Raw genomic sequence first — 23,265 nt, forward strand, 5'->3', positions numbered from 1 at the left:
GCCGACCTAACACCGTAACCTGTCACAGGTAAAGCAGGGGAACCACGGCAGCCAACGTCCCGCTTCTGTGAAACGTCGGCAATGTCCTCTCAAGAGATTCCAGGTAAAGTTCACGTCAACTGCTACAGAGGAAGGCAAAACCCCCACAGTCCCCACCAATCTGACCATGGGGTAAAATTCCTTCCTGACCCCAAATATGGTGATCGGTCTGATGCTGAGCAGAGGGGTAAGACCTTCTAGTCAGGAACCTCCAGCTTTGTTCCCAGCAGGAGCACTGGTACAGCCCAGTCAAAGTCCCCAGCCTTGACTGTCACCAACACCTAATGCCTTTGAGGAAGCCTTAAAAACACCCTAATACATATAGCAGAAAGTATGGGGGGGGCAACCAGCAAAGCCCAGAAGCATGAGACATGCCTATAGTAGAACACAGGCACAGCTACGCCGAGATCCCCAACCAGTGCCTGTCCAACCCTTTCTTGAACACCGCCAGCGATGGAGAGTCCACAGCTTCCCCAGGCAGCCTACTGCACTGCCTCACTATTCTCACAGAGTGAAGAAGATGTCCAGACATCCAATCTAAACTTACTTTGCTGCAACTTCAAGCTAATGGTCCACGTCCTTGTCTTTGCGGCAAGAGAGTAGAGGTGCTTTTCCTCTTCTTTAGGATAGCCCCTTAGGTATCTGAAGACAGCTTCTTTAGGACAGCCCTTTAAGTATCATGTCCCCTCTTAAGTGCCTTTTCCACAAGCTAAGCAAGCTACCTCCTTCAGCCTTTTCTCATGACTGGTCTTGCCCTTGAGCATTTTTATTGCCCGCCTCTGGATGCTCTCAGACTCTCCACATCCTTTTAAAAATGTGAAGCCATAGGCTTCATTTGACTCATTCATAGCTGGACATACAATATGCGGTCCACTCTTGACACTATACAAATGATAAATAATTAGTATAACAGATGAGATGAGAGTATGTCTACATCTATAAAGCCTGCAGAAAAGCATCATTCATTCCGACGGGATCTTCATGCAAAATCCTGGAATCATGCATGTCTCGATTCAGCACAACATTACCCTGAGAAGCAAGCGCTGTTGCTTTAGAAGGTCAGTCTTCCAAATGAGTAGAGCCCTTAAAGTTGATTAAACATCTGAAAACTTACACAGACAAGTTCTGGATCTCCCACTATAGTTGTTATTTTACATCGTATTATGACTGTGTGGCACAATGGAAGATAAGGCCTCAGGAACAGACTCAGACTTCCATTCATAGAGTCCTGTAAATGTCCAGGCATTGGACACAATGATATGTTTCCTTCCAGTCACACAGACCTAACAGCTGAATTCCCAAAGGAAATCCAGAGACCTTGACATCACAAAGACTCTCCCTCTCCACTGTCAGGTAACTCAATAAATCAAGAGGCTACTGTCCCTTGCCTTCCAACTGAAGGCAAGATTGCTTATTGCAGGTTTGGAATAGCAGAGGAACAAGTGAAAACCCTAAATAGGAAGAAAGATTCACTTGGAGGATTGCTAGGCACAATCACAACACAACAGAGGAAGTCCCAAATAGGAGGCACAAAACAAGTGCATGTTTGGTTCATTCTAGACTGGCCCGGCTTCAATATCGGAAAGGCATGACACAATATCAGGAAGGCATGGTTTAGGTGCATAGCCACTCAGTAAAGTGCATAGCTACCGCCCTTATTTTAAGTTGAGGTAATAAAGTTACGCTGAAGAGAGAGAGAACGGGAGACTAAATGACTTCCTCAAGAGCACACTGCCTGGGAAAGAACCTGGCCTGGAACCCACATCTCTTGACTTTGCTTTACTCTGAAGCTGCCTCTTCCACCCTTGTTGCACTACCATGTACATGTTTAAGCTCTCAGCTGTGCTTTGCTGTTAATGGCTCAGGGAGTGGGATGTTGGGTTGAAGGGGGAAGGAAGTTCATACTTTTAAACTTCCCTGCTGTGGGGAAAGACTGGATGACCAAGCACATAAATTAACGTTTCTGTTGACTCTGCTTCTTGGGCTGAACCGTAAGCTGTGGTCCACATAGCTGGGAAGGGGCCTTATGAATAAATAAACGACTGCCTTGTAAAGCCAGCCTGGCAGCAATAGAAATGGCTAAAAATGTATTTTTGTTTGTTTTTAAGTGGAAGCTTGGATTCTGTGGAAAACATCAAATATTATGGATCAGTCAATGATTTTCCACTGGCCTCCAGCCATGACATGCAAAATAAAAAGAAAAAAAAAGGAATGAAAGCATTCTGTATCATTATGTTCCTGTCAGAGGACTCAAGAGCTCAAGATGCAGTTGCCACGTTTCTTTGCTGTATTCCAGCAACCAACACAGATAATACCAGGCCAAGACTTGGATTCACATATGTTGTGTATCTTGGAAATAACTTGGGGAAACTGTCCTTCAGAAATATGCACGGTCACCCAGGTCTCTACTGGGAGTTGCATTTTGTGTCCTTTTCTTTGTGGTTAGAATGTCAAATCTTACCACTTGTTTGTTTCCTGGGGCTCAGGTTCATGATTAAAAAACACTTACTTTTTGCCTCTTACAAAAGCCTCTGACAGAGTTTTCCAAATTTCCTTTTTGCCACAAAGATAATAGATAGTTATCAAAGGGCCACGGGAAACTGCAATTACTTATGTTTTGACTTCTCCATATTTCTCATGCATGCTCAAGTCAGCCATCAATATTGCTAATACGCACCTCTACCACATTTAGGATAATGGGCAGAGAGGAGGAGGAAGACAAATAATTTGTTTTCCAAATGATTTGCAAAGCATCTTCCATGCCTAATGCTTTATTCTTCTTTTATTGTTTTTCTCCCTGTGTTTTTAAGGGCTCTAATTTGTAATTAAATAGTTTGTAATCACAACCAGTCTGCAGTCAATGTCTGGGATGGCACATTACATGACAGTCGTTACATCAAGTCTTCCAGGACTATCACATTTACAGTCTATTGCTCTGCATCAAAAGTCCCACATCATTAATCAATGATGAGGGCAAATTATAACCCTAGTTTTTGGAACTGCAATCAGAAAGGAAACCAACCTTGTTTGAAATGTGCTAGTGCACTGGGATGAAGTGCCCTCATATAGGACACATGAAATTATGTCTCATTTCATTATGTCACATAATGCAACATGCTGTTGGGGGGTGGGGAGTAATGAAAATGAATGTTCATGAATGTTATCTTCTGGTTAATAAGCATTGGGCAGCTGCAATGTGCCTTGTAATCAGATTATCATCAAAACTTCATAATCTGCTGCAGATTGAGTTTCCTACTGTAAAAACTGAGATTTCCCTATCATGCTGTTTTATAACTCAAGGTGGAAATGAAATATAGACAAACCAGTGAATTTTAGAGAAGGATCACAGCTCCCTTGACTCTAAACCACATTATTTGTTCTGTCTTTCCAGAAGTTGTGCTAACAGTTAACATGGTTGCAAGCAAGGTAAACGTGGTGCTTTTCTAAGCAGTATAATTTATAAACTGTGCAGTACAAACCAATTCATGTTTTAGTGGTAGAAAGGCACATGAGCGTGCTAGAAACCACATGCAAACACATAAGAAATGGACCACAGGTGCATCTGGCCCAGTATCTCGTATCTTGCCGTGGCAGAGATCTTAATGATTTTACACATTCCAGCTATATCTATCTGTTGCAGAAGGGGGTTACCTTCACCCCTCTTCAAGTTCATTTTATGTCCGTGCTTTTACATGGCTGCAGTCTGCGCAATATTGCAGGAGGACTGTCCAGTGTAATCAAGTGCAGAATATGTCCCGCTGTGCTCAAGCTCCCCTGCTAGGAGCCGCTGGCAGAACATCAAACCACTGAACTAATTATTATTCAAGCTTAGAAGTCTTATGAATGGCTGAGAGTATGAGCAAGAACCTGAGGTGTGAGGGAATAGATAGGTAACTGGACCATCCAACCAGCTGCATGAAAACTGGAGAAATGAACAACAGTTCTGTAGCTGCAACAACAGGGATATACAGTACACTGTACACCCCGAGTGCAAAAACGCAGCCATCCGGTCCAGCATCCCCAGCATTGCAGTTATCATTACTGTGGAGTGCCCAAAGGGAGCACCTCCGAGGACAGGTAATGGCTTGTGTGCTGAAGGGCCCTAATTCTGCATGTGGCTGGAAAGATCGCCTGGTGCAGTGGTGTCCAACTGCTCTGGCTTCCTGGGCGAGATAAGCGGCACAGGGCTGGTCTGCAAGCTGGACCTGGAGTGCAGGGCCACGTCGTCCATCCCACGTGGTTGGAAATTGGTGCTGACAACATTAATTGCTGTGATTTCCACAGCAGCCACTGCTCCTCCCGTGGCCAAATTCCCAGCCCTGCAAGCAGCCCCATGGGCTAGGTGATGTAGCTCTGTGATCCAGATCTGGCCTGCATGGCTCCCCATGGATTCAGAAATTTGGTGGTGTGGCAAGCAGCGACAATGTTAATTGCTCCAGGAGCTGTGGTAATTAACACTGCCAGCACATGCCACGCAGTCAAATTTCTCGACCTTTGGGGAGCTCCACGGGCCAGATGACACTGTTTCATGGGCCAGATACAGGCCACATCTTGGTCACCCTGAGCCTAGTGGAGAGGGTAGAGGCATGAGTGTTAGGAGATCTGGGTTTGCTTTCTGCATGATGTTGGGCCAATCACACAGGCTATCATCTGCCTCACCTGTGAAATAGGGGTGATACCTCCCTATTCCACAGGGCTGTTGCGATGTGTTTTGATATTACTTCAATGAAATTCTTACATGTAGGTAGTTGCCTAACATTAGAAACATTGATTTTTAATGCTGCTATCCTGATGCAAACCCACTGTGGCAATGTTAGCAACTGAGAGCAATACTTGACCGAGTAATTAGACAATGGATTGAATGGGACTATGCACAAACTTAAACTGAATCGCATCTTTGCAGGAAGAGGGCACAGTTTCAGATGTAGCTGAAGAAGAAGGGAGGGCTGACATACAAATTCAAGGGTTAGAGCAATCAGAGAGAGCGTCACCCAACAAAGGCAAGTGTACAGCATGGCTGAACCAGCATTTGTCTCCCTCAAACACATAATGTAAAACCATTTCTCGAGGTATCACAACAGAAGTCATGAGTTAGCTACTTACCATGGGTGCCGGGCAGCCTGCTCACAGGTGTATCTTTTATTAGGGTCTTTTTCCATCAAGTTTCGTATAAAGTCTTTAGCTGCATAAAAGACAAAGTAACTGAAATCAATAGGTTCAGAGACTGAAAAGGCAATGCGAAGTGGTGTCTAAGAGGTCATGTCCATCTAAACGATACTGGTGTACGGACCATAAGGCAGTGGGGCTGTCCCCACCCACTGACCTGCACAGAGGCTGCTCATGGGACTGCAAGAAAAAGGGATGGTGGACAGCAAGAATAGACAGGGGCACCAATTATCAACTGGAGGTTTCAAGATGACTCAGTATCCCAGCCCAGCTCTGTATTAGGATGGCCAGGCAGACAAAGTTTTCAAGCACATATTTAAGCCATCTAATTATTAATTAACAGGATGCCCCACAAGCATGGGAAAAGCTGCACAGATGGCAAAAACAGACACAGATCCTGACACAAAGAGCTTATGCTACATTACTGCTGTAATGCCATAAGCAAGGGTGACAAGCAGGTAGGAATGGGTTGGGGTGGAAACACTCAGAGGTTACTGTCTCACAAGTTTGTCACCATTCATTTCAGACCTGACTGGGTCTGTTATCTTTATTATATTGAAAAATAACATTCACTATCATTCTTGCAGAGTTTGTTATCAACTCACTTGGACTTGGGGGAGTGTTAAAATGAGGGGAACAGGGGTCATAGCACAGAAGGTATCCAAGGTGTATGGTGTCTACAGGAGAGGCCAGATGTGGAATGAATTTCCTCAAGTCAGTTAAATCTAGATTTCCAAAAGCCACTGAAAGATTTAGAGTAGACTTGAAGTTGTGCTCCTAAACCTCTTAGGAACTTCTGAATATCTCCCTTCCCTCTAAGGAGCCCATTGCAGTGGCATGAACACTGGTTTTAAATAGCATGAAAACTTGTCACACTAAGAAGTTAAATTATATCGTCAATTTAAAAAAAACCCTTTTTAAGAAAGCCTGACTATATTCATAATTAGCAATACGGTAATGACAGTACTTTTAGAGATATTTTCATCTCACACTCTCAGAAAGTTTCCTGAACACTGATTTGCCCTCTTGAGCTCCAGATGAAAAGAATGTCATTATCCCCATTCTGGACATGGCCAAAGCTCCAGATAAAGTGATGTGCTTAGGTCTCCACTGCAAAGCTGTGTCAGACTCATGAACTTTAGGTTTGTGCTAAAACTACTGAACCTTAAACCCTCCCTTCCCAGGGACTTGGCAATTGCTTTTATTCCTGCTGCTTTAGTCCTGCTTCATTCGAAAGCCATTAAATCCTGGGTTTTGTTTCTTTCCTGTTTACATTACGCAGATTCATCAATCAGACCAGCAGTATACATTCAGTAACACAGCTGAGTTATTTTGTTTTCTATTATTAGAGACAGATGAAAACATCTGTATGTTATTCTGATGTGCAGGAAAAATTAAAGCAGTCTGTCTTCTTGGGGCTGAAGGCCTAATTCCTATTTTATGTCATTCTCCAACAAGTCCAGTTGTAATGCTTTAGGCATTATTCTGGGATGAGACAATACCTAATTTGAGACTCACATAGAAATAATGTCCCTTGATGCTTAAAAAACAATCTGGGATTGGAGAAACACACAGTTCCCACTGACCTCCAATTACTGGGAGATCTCTATACCATGGCACTAAGAATGTACATATGGTAGAAATATTCAGTGATATAGAGAGAGATGCAAGACATGGCTACTGCAGTTACATTGATTTCTTACCAGACTCAGAGATGTCATCCCAATATGGAGAGTCAAATTCATATTCAGCCTTGAGAATCTGCTCAAAAAGCTTGGAGTCATTTTCATCATAGAAGGGAGGATATCCACAGAGCCTAATGCATAAAACAGAACATGGGATTTACAACTCTTTGGTCTCTTCTGTGGAAAAGGTAAGGAACGAGGAGGAGAAAGTACTCATGTTTATGACCAACATCGGTGCAACACTCAAACCTCCAAGTGATTACAAGTTTCTCTGTTTGATCAGGAGTTCGCTTCTCACTGCACCAACAGATAGCGCCCTGTTTGCTGGGGGCTCAGCCCTGAGCCATGTGCAGGACCCAAGAAAACAAGCTGTATGAGGAAGTTCTCCATGGAAAGCAAGCACATGGCTACCTGGCCAGTGGTTCCACATACTCAGACATAATAGCCAAGATCGCTTCATCCATCCCTGTTACTATCCATTACTACTTGGGCAACTTCTTGCAGGTGTGAAGGCATCGCTATTTATACAGCTCCCATCATCATAGATCTAGGTGCTAATAAATTACATTTAATAAAAAACTACAAACAATTCATCTGAAGTTCTATCCTTTGTATCGGGATGATAAAAGACCCAATCCTGAAAATCTTGTTCTCTCCTTCCTTAGGCAAAACTCCTGGCAAGTATTTATAATCAGACACTTTGGAAGCACAGCAGCAAGATTACTAGCTTATAAAACATTGTCTGCATAGTTAAACCAGAGGAGCACCTGTATTTTAACTAAAATGTTCCAGGATTCTCCCAGCTGCCTGTTGTACATACAGGGCTGGACATCATTTTTGAAAAAGAACATATTTACTTCAGAAGTTGATCAACCTGCTTTCTATTCATAGTAGAAGAGGCCTTTTCATCTGCTCTGCTCCAAGTAGTAAGCCTGTACTGAGTTTCACCAGTTTTCATCGTGTATCTCTGGGGCCCGGTGTAAACTGTTCGTTTTGCATGTCTGCCTAATACAGAAATAGTGTAATGTTTTCCCTAATGTTTTCTTAAATCTGTGATTGACCAACCTTGATACAGTATTTAAGCACAGAGAGCCAGAGATTATACAGAGACCAAGAAGTTAGTTGGAACATTACTCTGTAACAACTGCAGGAGCAAATGGAAAAGAAAAACTGTAAGAAATGAAATACTCCTGTTATTTATAATATAGAGCCAATCTTCTACCTTCAACCAACTTAACACAGTAAAAGTATGGATATGTTGTTAATGCTAAAGATTCAGCAATGGAGAAGACTGAAATAAAAGATATCATCCACAAACCTAGTGATAAAGATATTACCCACTACAGAAAGGATGTAGACAAATTGGAGAGAGTCCGGCAGAGGGCAAGGAAATTGGTTAGGGGGCTGGGCACCACGATTCTGACCAAACTGGGCTTATTTAATCTGGAGAAGAGACGACTGAGGGGGATTTGACTGAGGGGGATTTGATAGCAGCCTTCAACTATGTGAAGGGGGGTTCAAAAGAGGATGGAGCTGGGCTGTCTTCAGTGGTAGCAGATGACAGAACAAGTAGTAATGATCTCAAATTGCAGCAAAGGAAGTTTAGGCTAGATATTAGGAAAAAACTCTCACTAGGAGGGTGGTGAAACACTGGAACAGGCTACCCAGAGAAGTTGTGCACTCTCCATCCTTGGAAGCTTTTAAGACCTGGCTAGACAAAACCTTGGCTGGGATGATCTAGTTGGGGCTGGTCCTGCTTTGAGCAGGGGGTTGGACTAGATGTGCCCCCCTGAGGACACTTCCAAGCCTAATTTTCTATGATTCTATGAAATTCATTGCCTCTTGGATATGTCCAAGACCTTCACGGTTACAACATGACTCCAACAGTTTGCTTTATAAATATTCCAAACATTGTGCTAGATTCTGATCTCTACTCCATCAGTATACATCTGGAGTAACATCCCTGAAATTTATGGGGCTGCTCTGAATACACAGTGGCATAACTGATGTGGATATCTGGCCCCTTATCTTTCAAAGAAGATGTGCTCTGCAGCAGACACCCCTTCTTGTCATTTGGACAGCTGACCTCATCAAGGCAGGTAAGACAGCCTGACACCAGACAAGCAGTCACATGTAAACCAAGACTGGATGACTTGCTGAAATGCATGGTCTAGCTCAGTGAATAGTTATGGGGCTTGAGGCTGGAACCACTGTGGGAAATCTCATGGCTTGTGCCAAAGGCTGGAACAGAAATTCAAAATAGACCCTGGAATCTCTGCATTTAAACAAGACCTAAAATGTCACAGACCTGATCAGTAAGACTGCAAGGATAACGCTCTGCAGAATCACATGACTGCATAAGGATGTTAACATACATAATATGCATTTTATATAATATCAAATCTCAGATCCCACTATCACAGGGACAAAAAAGAAGCTAAGAATAAATGGATGCAGACGAGAGGGAGGAGAGACGGAAAAGGAACTGAGGTACAGAGATACCCTAGGGAGAGTGTGGCAGCAGAGACAATGGATTGTAACTGTTTAGACAGTCTGCTACTATCCTGCAGTAACTGCAGCTAAACTGCAGTAACTTAATCTTGTTCTATTCAGGGGCAAGCTGTCTCAGTGTAACTTTGACTTACCATGTGATAGGTGTGGACAGATTAAGCAGTTCTGGGAGCAGTGCCTAGAGTGCTTTAAATCTGGCAAATCCATCCCCTCTTTAAAACAGTACAATTATTTGGCTCTGTGCCCCAAACTTCTTTGTAGGAGTCTGACCACTTATTTTCCTTCCCATCTTGTTCTAGCCTCTACCAGCCCAGAGGCTAGACCCAGGAGTCAAAGTCCTTAGTTTACTATAACAGCTTTACTGCTGATTTCAGTAGGAACAGGAACAGATATGTAATCTTTTGGTATTGGAGCAGTGAGCTAAACTTATGTCGTATCTTAACAACCCTCTCCTCTTTTAATGGTTTTGATATTACACCAATCAAGCTATCCTCTGTTCTGCAGTTCGGTGGTCTGTGAGTTGCTCCTGGTAATGAAGCTCCTATTTCACAGCCCTGCAGATTGTTTGTAACTCAGTCCAATGAAGTTATATTTGTTTTTGCTTCAATCTTAAACTGAATGATACAGCCCTATGTCCCTAGTATATTAGTAAAGCCGTTGGTTTATTTCTTACGTGAGGATGCTCCTCACCATCTGCACCCTCCCTTCAAAATTCTAGATCCACCCGGGGCTGCTGGAGTCACAAGATTACATGAGAACATCCCTTTTTATCTAATAATAAATTTACAAATAAGAAGCTTGTGGTCAGAAATCAGAAAGCAAGTCAAAAGAACCCAAACTCTGCATTTAAAAAAAATCTTACAGTTTTTAAATTAATCTCATGCTTTTGGAATACTCCAAGTTGGCATTACAGCAAGGATGACAGTATGACAGGGCTCTGGGTGCAGAGGCCAGTGTACAAGGTACAGACCTGAGACCTCCATCTTGCTGCACCTCCACTCTGGACGGGCACTTCTGTCACTCCTGCTTTGGGTTAGATTTCACTCAGCAACCTTCATGTAAACAGGCTCCCTAGCTCTCTGCCAACCTCCTGCATGACCCAGCACCCTCAATTAAAAAATAAATAAATAAATAAATAAAAGTCCCTGGGAAAACGGTATACCCAGACCCTCGCTGTTCTGCATACTCCTTCCCATCTCAGGAAGAACTTAGCGCTGTGTGTGCACATCCTGTCAGTCTGCTCCGGCAAGAGTAATAACTCTTTTAATATACACGGTATGCTAATTACCTTGGCAGCAGTACAAGAGTGTGAGTTAGAGCCGCTATGGATTACAGCTGTTTATGGCTGACAAATGTTCAGTCTTTAAGTAGGTGCAGTGGTCTGAGCTACCTAGAGCAGCAGGATCAGGCTACTGCAGTTAAATATTGCCCATGTGGGAAGGGGAGAGGTGCAGAATAGTGATGCACAGACCCCAGCGGGAGCTGTAATACTGATTACCCCATCTGATGTTCAGTCTTTCCCAAAGTGTGCTACAAACCATGCGCAAACACATAAGAAATGGAACACAGGTGCATCTGGCCCAGTATCTCGTATCTCAGCCTCCATGGGCTCAAGCAGGCCCCTATAGCCATTCTCCTGTGGAACGTGAAGAGGAGAATTTTCTTCCCTTTTCTATCGAGGTAGGTTGCATCCTGACAGGGGAGCACAGAACTGGGGGTGTTCAGAGTGAGGGAAAGGCATACAAAAGAGAGGAAGGAATGGAGTGGAGGATGGTGAGTATTGTATTTTGTACTTTCCTCCCAACACTAGTGCAAGAACATGACATGGTGTGTGACCCTTGGGTGAGTGCTCTCACATGGCTGTCAGGAGTCTCCTAGTAGAGGGCACTGAGTTTGCTGGTTAACCAGATAAAAAGCCTCTCCTTTGTTAGCACATTTCTTAGCAGACTCGTGGATAAATCATTTCTTGGATTTCAACTCCTAACTTGCCATTGTGTGTGGCTTCAAGTAGCAAGCACTGATGGCCTTGTGCAGTGGACTGGCCTAGATGACCTCAGGAGGTCCTTTCCAGCCCTACGTTCCTATAATCCTATGTTTCCATCAGATTAGATAGCATTAATCGGTCCTGACAATAACGTTGTCTAAGGACTCCTATCATCTAATGCGACAGAACCTGATAATGGTAAATGGCCACTGAGTCACCCTCTCTGGCTGGTGACATCGTGAGAGTGCCTGTAACTAGTTGGCTTCATGCACCTAAAATGCTCCACCCTGATATCAGGGGCCAATTGGTCCTAGAACAGGTATGGCAAATTATTCAATACTGGTACTTGGACACGTGGGAGATGGGAGCAGATTTCTATGGAAAGATGATGTAAGGTCAGGGCATGGTGGCCCTGAGAAATAAAGGAGAAAGAGTAGCCAAGCGTGGTTAGAAAGCATGGTCTAAACTGTCTTATTGTTAATTTCTTGGTAAATACAGCCAAAGCCCAGGAATGAGTTTGGATTCTACACCGAGTATGGACTTGTTTTAAGGGCTGTGTCCACAGTCCCAAACTGGCCCAACATCTCACCTGTAACTACAATAACCGCTTGTGGATTTCAACTGACCAGGCCAAATTCAACATCCTCACTGAGTGTTCCTTTGATCCCTATTGAGTCAAAATGGCATTAACTTAGATTTGGCTCATTGGGAACTTCCTGTGCGAAAAAACCAACCTCCCTACCAGAGGGTTCTGCTCTCTTCCTTTCAGTATGCAAAAAGTAAAAATAAACAATTTCTCTTCAGTGCGAAACGCCCTACATCTTCCTGTGGGACTTGCAATCAACTATTAGTTGGCATAATTTTCTTGCTGGTGCATCAAATAAAATAAACACTTTCTGGAATATTTAAGGGTCTTGTCATATCAGACACAGATTTTCCCTGTACCTACTATTCCCAGGCTTTCCAGCCCTTATAAAAAAAATGTGATGCAGATAAGAGAAAAACAGCTGGGCATGCAAAAGAGAGACATGGTTTCAGATGTCCTGGAGAAAGCACAGTAGGGGCCTGCTTAATGTACATATTTCTTTACCAGACAAACAAACACAACAAAAACAAAGGCCATGAGAGTTCCCATCCCATATGGGTGGTGATGCTGCCTAGGGAAGGGTCTCTAAATAGCTCATGAATATGGCCAGTGCATAACTTGAAGTGCAGGAGGGACGGGGGTAAAACACACACATTTTTTAAAAGATATAATAGTCAATATCTCAATTTCCACAAATGCCAAGGCGTGGGATGCTGTCCAAGTGCTATTTATATGGCTGAACTATATATATATATATTTTTTTTCTCTCATTTTGAGCATAGACACTTGTTTTTGCCATCAGTGCTGGTCTCCAGTTGAATAGTAGGGCCCAGGCAATGGTAGCATCAAGAACCCTGGACAGACTAATAAACATGTAACAAAGCCACTGGAGGACTAATAAGAGATTGCATTTTCTCAGGGCTTAAGTCTGGCAATTTGGCAAATCCTAGTGTTGGTACTGACTTTCTGCCAACACTAATTACCTCTGCAATTTTACCTGGATATGTAGTTCTTTGCTACCTGTCTTAAACCATTGGGCCATGATGGTGGATGTTACTGAACACCCCTCACCTTTCTTCCACTGGATGGCTGCATCTCAGTGGCTGTGACTACACGTGCACTGTTACTGTGAAGTAACTTAAGCTACTGCGCAGTAACTGAAAATTACTGTGCAGTGAACACCCACGCTGCACAGTAACTATAGTGACTTATGCCGACTTGGGAGTAAATTTGCTACCTGCACCACACAGGTAGTAAATTTACTCCCAAGTAGTTACTGAGCAGTGAGGCATGTGTAGACAGCTTAGTGCGCAGTAACCTTGTCTGTGTGGACTGACTTGGAAGTAACTTTATTCCCAAGTTGTTGCACACCCAGTGTTACTGCACTGTAATGCCTACATGTATAGATGCTGGTCTAAAAACTGCTAAATGCATGTGTAGACATGCCCTGTGATGGTGGAAAATATTTCCTGGACATTGGTTTGTTACATTTTGTAGTCTTTCAGTGTAGGTTATTTCATGAGCACATGAAACAAAAAAAATCTCAACATCAAAAACAAAAAAGGCTACAAGGTCTTTGGAAAACAGACTGCCTTCCACAGCTATGCTACATATGGAACATTATGAAAACAAGAAAGCAATAATGATGCTACCCTCAACACAGCTACAAAAGAAATCAAGGCAAAATGTAATAAAACTAACACAGAAGGGACATGACATACTAAATATAAATAATCCGAGGCTGAAGCAGAACATGCTGTAGCCTAGGGCTATTTTCCAACTTCAGAATGACATTTTCTATTTTTTGCTTCCATTAACTTAATCTTCTCCATATATAGGTATGTGGAGGAACAGAAGTTTAGCCACCTGGCATTCATGAGCTTGTTCATGTGGGCCCAAACCCATCTGATAGGGATTTGATGGAGTTTTTTGCTTTTCTTATTTTTCTTTAGATCAAATATATACCTTGTAAATAAATGAGTGGAAATCTGAGCTCAACAATGTGGCTGTTTCAAACTGCAAAATGTTATAACTGAAATAACAGGAAGTTTTGAGCTGCTATAATTAGTGCTTGTGAGCAATGACTTTTCATACAAAATGAGTTTTTGATAAAAACTCTAGTAGTGCAGATTTTTGAATCTTTGTGCAATTAAAAAGAAGCCTCAGTGGTTAGCACTGAAACAAGGATATTATTTCTAAAGACATCTTTTCATCTCGGGTTTATATATTTGTGAACCTATACGTATATGCCCACGTCTATTTTATAGACAAGTATTCATCAAGAACAGTGGTGCATCTGAAGTAGTTAATGTTTTCCCATAAACTCACGAGTATCAATGGGATAGTGTATTTTGTGCTTGGAGGCCTTCAAGTCATTAACAGGAACAATATTTTAAACTATTTTTCATTTATGCTCTGTTTTTGTATTGGATTCTCCTCAGCTGCCATTTTTTAAATGGAAAGACAGTGGCTTGCTGAAGAAAAAGACTCAGAGAAACGTTTTCTGTCCTGCACAGCAGTTACTACCACTTTGAATCCTGTGCCTCAGCACACACAATAGGTGGAACTGAAAGTCGGGCTGGTTAACCAGTGTGTAACATCAGTTTCAGTCACTAGAATCATTTTGCTGTTGCAAATACAGCAGTATCCTCTGCCTATTTAAGACAGATATACTGAAAGAATGAGAGCAATGCAATACACAGTCAGATTGTGACCATTTATCTTTAACTGTCATCTTACCTGTAGTATTAGATGGCCATCTGCACGTTCAGTGGCACCACCTGGTATCAGAGTGGCATCAGCTGCAAGGGTTAAGCTAATTGCCTGTAGGAGACTGGGCTTGGTACATAAGTCCCTGCCTCAGACCCTAGGACTTTGCTCCTGCTTATCCTGTTGTGTGGGTACCCTGACTCCTGACTTCAACTATGGACACAGGTATTGCTACAGGCTAGAAACATGACTCAGACTCCCTGGTTATGACCCTCAGCTCCTGATCTGGACTCCCCACAGGCTCAGGTACTTATATAAACCTATGCTCTTCCAGACTGCTTAAGCCCCAAAAGTATGACCTTAGCGGGTCATTTTCTAGTCCACATATCCAGTGAAGCCATTAATACTGTGCCCATCACTGCAGTATCAAAAAGCCAGTAGTACTTTCAACAAACACACCTATCTTTGCTACACAGGCTAGCTCCATTAGCTACCTACAAACAACTATAGGTAATTTTTAGATACCTGATAGGACTTTTAGATATCTTACAAGATATCTGAATAGCAGGTGGCAAATACATTATTATTACACATTCCTAGTGAATACAATAAAAATTCATTTCCCACCATATGGAAAATTTAAAAGCCTTAAAATTCCACTTGTCTTACTAGGAGGAAGCGGTCTTTTTATAGGAACTTACTGTTATTAAATGGATTTTACCCTAACAGGCAGGGGATTCCCAGGAGGGCCAATGGTGTTTTAAGGCCTGAGGGCCGTGTAAGCCTCTTGCTTATAAAGCTGAAGCACTAACTGACTTTGAAAACAAAAGGAAATACTGCTGAACTGGAACTGGCAGAAAATGTAGCTTTGCTAGTGTAGGAAGTCATGTCTCAAGGGCAGAATTGAAACTTTTCATCCAACAGATATACACAGATCACTGAGAGGATGTACTCATTATCCAAGGCTAGAGGGCACATTGTGGTTCAGCCTCCACCAGCTGAGCTCTTGCCTTCAGATACAGCTAATAATAAAACAGACTATCTTCTGGGGTATCTGGTAGCGTAAAACCCACTAGCAAAACATGGACATCACCACTGGAAAAAAAACATTCTGGTGGATGTGCCGTGGCTGAATAGAGCTGAATAGCTTTACCTCTGCAAAATCAGGCAGCTACAGCCAGCCCCACTACCGTGCAATCTGATGGACAGTTGAAGGTTTCCATACTGAATGCTCTATGGTGAACTCTAATGCAGACGGGGAAGCTAGCAGTGGAGAAGCCTGGGAATGGGAAAAAAACTGTTCTCCAAGAAAACTGAGTTTCCTACCATCTAGCATGAGGAAGTTTATGAGCTGCTTGTGACACAGAGCCATTATGATGCTTCACACTTAGGTCAGGCAGGACAGAGGATTTGACTTAGAAATGAGTAGGAGCAACCTCGGCAGACTACCCCTCTGCTAGTAAGTGGAAGAGTCAGACCTTAAAGAAAGCATATGAGGAGGATTGCTTCATTCAGTAATATGTTGTGGACCCTCCAACCCCATGTTTGCAGGTGTAAGACTCTATTCCTTTTTCAAGGAACATCAGAAAGTGACATGATTTCTGTAAGCGGCAAGGATTTGTGTGGGTGATAGCTTTTATTAGACCAACCGCATGGATGGGAGAAACTTAGATGAACTTTCAAATGCAAAGCATTCTTCATCAAATTCATTCCTACATAAACCTGGAAGCCTTTTGATGATATCCACCCTGCTCTGCAAAGGCTCTGCTCCCACTCTCCCAGTGCTCTTGCCAGGAACTGATCCAATGTCTTACGTAGCACTGCTGAATTTGATTCTACGTGCAAAATTCATTTGCCTCTTGCTACTGTTAAAGATTGCCCCAAGGGTAATCCAGCCCCCTGCAAAGTTTTTGGATGAGAACTTTGCTGACATTCATGTAGGGTGGCAAAGTACTCATAAATTTGACATTACTGGGGTGAGAGGGGGTTACTATTTAAAAACTAGAACTCCACTACTCCTTTAAAACAAAATAAAAAGTCATTTGGGTGGCATTGGGGAAAACACCCCCTAAAATTTATGCTCAAGACTAAAATAAATACAGGTGACAGACAAATAATGAACATTACACAGCAATGGATTATACAGCAATTAGACACTGTGCTGACAAAAATAGCTGTACTGCATCATGAAAAAGTTACTCATGTTGACAGGCCATAAAATGTTTGCACAAAGGGAAAAGGAACAAAGTAGGAACAATTTGATGCTGTAGCAGTGGAGGTTTGCGGGGTTTTTTTGCTAAAGTCTCATAGAACCGGCAGTTGGGTAAAAAGAAAAAAAAGGGTAAAACCCACTGGAAGTATAAACATCACAAGATATTACTTTGTTTTCTGTTACAGTTGATAGCAGCAAGGCCATTCCCCACTTCTTTATACAAAGGAAATAAGTTTGCTATGCCCCTTTGGTCAATCTGAGCAGCTTCAACAGCAGCAGTTTAAATGCATTTCAGAGACTCCGATGCTATCCAATGCCAGCTGATGTAAATAGTTTAAGGCTGCAGACAACATCCTTGGTTATTATTTACATCACATACACACAAAGGTTACTGCTCCTAGAATGCTTATGCTCCAGTAAAACAGACACCCACCACTTGTACTAATCTCCCTCAAATAATACAGGTAGTAGGTCCCTTCTCTTCCCAATGGGCCTGCTACTTAAGGTTAATGTCATATGTGCAGGCACCCAGGGCAGCTTTCAACAGCACCCATTGGTGCCCCGTTGTGCTATATGCGCATTTATGTTGACAAAACTAGATTATGCTAAACTAGACTAGGTGAGAGGTTCTCAGATTCCGTCTCGACTTCTAACCCCTTTCACTCTGTGGGGCAGAAAATGGACTATCCTTTAATGAAGAACAAAAAAAAGGGGTGAAATTGGAGCTGTATCCTTTTCAGGATCACATACCACCTCCTATACCTCTTTGCAGAAAAACTATTATGTTAAGGCTTACAATGTAATCTACACTATGGGCATGTCTACATGTGCTTTTATGCATGCCTAAATTCAATGCACATTTGCCTAATGCACATTAAGGTGATCTAGGCATGCATCTACATGTGAATAAGCTAAGGCTAAACTTAGTCCCAAGTCAGTCAATATACAAAGTATTAATGTGCCTTAGCAGGTGCTTTAGGTATCTGCAAAATCTGGTATCAAATTTAGGCATGCATAGCCTAAAATCACCATTTTTAAAGTGCATTAAGGGCATACACATATAGACCTGTGCCCTTAACGCACCTTAAAAATGGCTAATGCTTAAATTGGCATGAGTGGACATGCCCTAGGGCTAGGGACAGACATTCAAAAATCCTGAGCCTGAATTGATTCAATCTTTGCAGGTTAGTCTAATCTGCCTAGGCTGAATCAGTTTGCAACTGTACAGACATTCCCTCTGGACTGAAGAAATGCAGGCACATGCCTGCAGTGGCTCAAGCTAGAAGCTGAGGGGTGCTAGAGCAGCCCTCCCTTCTTTTCCATAGTGCTGAGCTGAGCGGGGGCATAGCCAGGCAGGACACTCTGATTAGGGAGGAGTGTAAACCCCAACTCTGCCTGCACTGTCCCAGGATTTTCCCCACTTGCTTCTCAAGGGGCAGGAGTGTTGCCATACCTATGCCTTCATACCCCAGATATTCATACTGTCTGCAAACCTGACAGGCAAGGCAGCTAGCAAGGGGCTGATAACAGTGTTTGTCAGACCAACAACAAAACAACGCCTTTCTCATTAGTTCACACTCTTCTTAAACAGCTTTTTCCAAGGAAGGAACAGAGAGACATTACCAAATGACCTGTTGATTAGCTTCAAAAAGTCCTATGCAGACCCTGTTCTGTCTGCCTGTCCCAGTGAAATAGGGAGACACACCCACATAGACACCATTCAGCATTAGCTAGCATACCACATGTCTAGGGTCTGTGGGGCTGGGGTCCGTGCTGTGGGAGATGCGAGGGAAGGAGGGGGGATCCCTGTTTGAGCAGAGAGGGTGGGTGGGGCAGGGGAAAGCAAGGCAGGCCCTGCTGTGCCTGCAGCCTCCGTTGGAGCTCCAGCTAGGGAGCAGAGAGGCAGGGCCATCTTTGCTCTCTGAAGCAGAGAGCACAGCCCAGCCCAGGGCTGCAAAGCATGTGGGATGCTGGGATACTTTAGTTTAACTTAAACTAGGAAAGGGTCTGGGACAGACATTGCATAAACTGGTTTGACCCAAATCAGTTACGTCTGATACTACATTCAATCAGGTTTAAATTAAACCAGTTTCAGCCATTTTGAAACTGGCTTATGTACACTGAAGTTATGTGCTGTTACAGGTTTAAACCAGTTTCTGATCACTTAAACCAGTTTATGTGTAATGTCTGTCCCTAGCCTAAATGTACAAGTTGGGCTAGCTGGGAACAGGGATAGCACCTTACTCTGCCATGCTAGATGTTGGAAGTTCACATCCCATAACTGTGGTATTTCTCCCTAAACATATACAGGACAACAAATGTGGTGAAAGCATTGGTTTAAATTCTCAGTTCCTATGCACTGGAGTTCCATGCGGTAGAACTAATGCAAGGGTTGGTTCTGGATGTTCAGCTCCTGTGGAGTAAGGGGACACTTTGCAGCAACACTGTCTATGGCTTAACAATCTGGTATCATTTACCTTCCTCATTCAACCAATCCTTACTGTCATCTGAAGCACCACTAAGGTCAGTTACATGAGCAAGGTTTTAATTATATGAGCAAGGTCTTAGCCTTGAATTTGATATCTGACAACCAATAAAAACAGATTATGCAATATTCAGTTCACCTCACCCTGATGACCCGAGCATAGGGAGGATTACAGAAAGGAATGCCCCTATGACAAACGTTGACAGAAAGTTTTCATTAAAATCTAAAATCCAAAAGCTGCCAAAAAACTAGCTTAATTTCAGTTTGTTTTCATTTTTTTTCATTTTCATTATTTTCAAGACTGTAAAATTTAGTCAAAAGGTCATTTTAGCAATGGAAAAAAATTACTGGGAGCTAGGAAAGCACCCTTGAGGGCTCTTTCCTCATCCATACTTTTCCTTCTTTGTCATCACAGGCCAGTTTTTTTCCCCGCTCAGCTTGCAGAAAAGGATATAGTCCCCAGAGATGTGAATTAAGATTACAGGCCCTCCTGAGAAACCCCTACGAAGAGAATGCCTGCAGCCACTTCATCCTGACATCTGTGTAAATGAGGGCAGCTGGACATGTAAGAGGAGCATTAAAATTCACATGTACGCACACTATGTACATATGGGATGGCCAGCAACTGGTACAGACAACCTCTGTGTCGCACGCATACTTTTAGTTCTAAAAGATGCTGCTTCTGTCCAGTTGAACCAGCTGAGACAGCAGCCTTCTCGTAAGTGGAGGGCCTGTCTGTGGTTCAAACTGCTGTGGTCCTCGGATAGTAGAGATGAGTGCCCATTGCCTGGAGGAACTATGCAGCCCAGTGGAGGGTGCATGTTACAAATTAACTGAGTTTTATGATTAAGAAATTAATAAATACTTACAGAATGTAAGCAATGACCCCGATGGACCAACAGTCCACTGCTTTACTGTAGGGCTTCTGGGCCAAGACTTCAGGAGCTGAGAAAAAGAAAATCATACAACTAAATGTTATAAAAACAAAATGCAGTGAATGCGGCTAATGTAGGACTCAACAGTCATCCATGAAAGCTAGACTCTATTAGCCCGGTTCCATGTAGTGCCTGCCACTTTCTGTGAGAGCTCAGAGGACTGGGACGTGCTCAGCACCCACCAGAGTCAGGCCACACATGAGCAGAACAAGTTTATACATTTCTGAGAAGTGTGATTCACAATGCTAAATTCATCATTTGCTGACAGAGATGGAAAAAACAAAAACAAAAAAATATAAAAGACTATAAGGGTTATAGGGCCATCAGTTTCCTGTCAAAAGAGCTGATAGCAACTCAAAGAAAAATGAGGCAGTGTTGTCCAATTTCTCAGATGCACATTTACTGAGACAACTTGGCATCATATTCCCAAACAGAAGACTTCAGGAAGCATCTCAAAACAAGTGCAGTGTGTTGCCAAGCTGATAAGCTAAAGTCTCCAGGAGAGGGATGAAAGCTAGACAGCTGTCACCCTACCTCCTACAAGCTGACTAATGAAGCGTCATGGTTGCTGGTGTCAGAGGGAGCTGTTTGCCCTTCTGTCTCAGGGAGCAAGGATACCACAATAGAAGAGAGAGAAAGAAAAAGGGCTACGAACTACAGCTAGACACACATACAAAGGAACTGAGCCTTCTTTACATCTAAAGCTTTTAGCCACTGTATCTTGAATTTTCCCTGAAATTCAGGGGTTGGGCATTTATTCAAACGAAACAGGGTTTTGTTTTGCTTTTTAAATCACTAAAAGTTTAAAAAGTCAAGTTTTCTTCATGAAAGCCTGAAGAATTATATACTAGGATCTGTCATCTTCAAATACTTGACACTGAATTTTAAAACACCAAGACTCTAATCTTTTTCATGTAAATGAGCTTTTAAGTTTTCAAAGAAAGATGTCCATAGTAATGCAAAAATCATTGCTCACGACATTTCAAAAGTTGACCTGGGTTTAAATAAGCACCAGCTTTTCTCAACATCTTAGGAGTTTGCACATTAAAAAACCCAGCAGAGCGCACCCCCCACCCCCTGCCCCTTGGTTGACTAGACTCTGGCAAAATTATTAATAGTGAGGGATAATTCCATCTAGGCCAATGGTACTATCAAAGAGTAAGGGGTTACTTGAGGCGATAGAGCATATTCAAATCTTGCCCTTATACAGTTGCTGAAAAAGTATCTGGTACGTAAAGAATCCCAGATGCAAAGAGCTATGAGTCAAAAAAGACAAAAAAAATAGACGACAAACCTAGAGGGTAAAGTAGTGGAAATTATTAAGGAAGAGCAATGGGCAGGTTTAAAAGAAAGAATTTAAGGGAAGACGAGGTTCTCAGCAGGCTATGTCTTACGCAGAGGACAGGAGAAAGAAGGCATGGAGCCTAGACTGGCTTGTAGGGCAAAATGACTGGGAGAAACAAAGGACAAAATGAGAGCAGAACTATAGCTTGAAGTGAAATGAGGAAGGTCCTTGTAGGCTAGGAAGAAGTAAGCTTCACACAGCCCTGTAACACAGGACACATGATATTCCCATTTGATAGATGCTTGGCAGGCTTTGGCCATTATATAAAAAAGTCACATGATTATGACCCTTCTCTTGCAATGTTGTTACTATTCATACTTCCATTTAGCATGTATTGTTTGCACTGCTCTGATCTTCAAACGCAAAAACTACTGAACCCTTGCAGTCCATTTCTGAGGTAGCCAATCATTCACCCCATTTTAGAGAAGGGAAAGCTCCACACAGGGCGCATCTACACATGTGCATTTACTGTGCAGTAACCAAAATTACTGCGCAGTACGAATATGCATCTACATGTGCATGCCCGTGCTGTGTGGTAAATATGGTGACTTACACCGACTTGAGTGTAAATTTGATAACCGCATCATGAAGGTATCAAATTTATGCCCAATTAGTTACTGCGCAGTAACTAATGTGTAGATGCCTTACTATGCAGTAACACTGTGTGTGTGGACTGACTTGGGACTAACTTTAGTCCACACACAGCGTTAATGCGCTCGACCGGCTGCATGTGTAGATGCTGGCCTATTCCTGCATAAATTTAAGCCAGCGTAAATACACATTGTAACAGGGAACCTGAGCCCGGTTACTAGGAAGCATGACAACTCCCTTAAGAACAGAAATTTCAGGGCATAGCAGGCTGGCAGAGCTGGTGTTAAAAGCTGAGCCTGGCTGGCTGATTAGAGTGTCAGGTGACCAGAAGAGAGCTGAGGCCAGAGCTATATAAACTCTGGTCTGAGCTGGCCATGGTGTGACTGTGTGAGAGGGTGGACTCCGGAGAACCCCCAGAGAAGCTGTAACAGCTCTTTGAGGCAGAGCAGCAAATGCTGGGATGCAGAGATGGAGCCACTGTAAGCAGGGAAGATTGCCTTTCTACTTTTATTTTGTTATAGTCCAGGAGCTTAATGCTTATGTTGCATTTTGTGAACTGGTGGTTGGTGGCAGAGGCTGCAGGGGAGGTGAGGATCTCATTAGCATCCAAGGGGTGCAGCTATAGAGGGGCTAGGAGGGTACAGCAGATAAGAGCCAGGGGCCCAGCTGGGGGCTAGAGTCTTTAAGCTGAGACTATAGGTATGGGGTAAAGGTCCTAGCCATATAAAAAGGGGATGAGGCTGGATCGGCTGAAGTCCCAGTAGAGAGTTAGGGAACAGGGTATAGGACCATGTGTCCAGAGCCTAAGGGGCTAGAGCTTCGGGGCCTGACCCTACATAGTGGGTCTAGGCTGGTGGGTCTAGATAAAGGGGCAGAAGCTGGGTAGGCTGAAGTCCCAACAGAGACATACAGCTAACACTTGTGAGGTATGAGGCATGCTAAGGGAAGGCTAGAACGTGCAATTAGCCTCTACGGCAAAAGTCCCTCACCTTGGGTGAGGGAGAGCATAGATACTGC

At 43.0% G+C, this 23,265-nt stretch overlaps 1 protein-coding gene across 1 annotated transcript in view; it reads right to left on the reverse strand.

Annotated features, from left to right (window-relative positions):
• The window catches only part of CAMK1D (calcium/calmodulin dependent protein kinase ID), a 394,722-nt gene that overhangs the window by 25,364 nt on the left and 346,093 nt on the right, over nt 1–23,265 (reverse strand). Inside the window, exons 6-8 of the mRNA XM_019509558.1 lie at nt 20,247–20,322; nt 6,909–7,021; nt 5,143–5,221 (exon numbers count right to left, since the gene is read on the reverse strand). Coding sequence (XP_019365103.1) covers nt 5,143–5,221; nt 6,909–7,021; nt 20,247–20,322 — 268 coding nt within the window. The remainder of the gene's footprint in view (nt 1–5,142; nt 5,222–6,908; nt 7,022–20,246; nt 20,323–23,265) is intronic.

Source organism: Gavialis gangeticus, unplaced genomic scaffold (assembly GCF_001723915.1).
Source record: "Gavialis gangeticus isolate Ggan-Ray unplaced genomic scaffold, GavGan_comp1, whole genome shotgun sequence".
Taxonomy (NCBI): domain Eukaryota; kingdom Metazoa; phylum Chordata; order Crocodylia; family Gavialidae; genus Gavialis; species Gavialis gangeticus.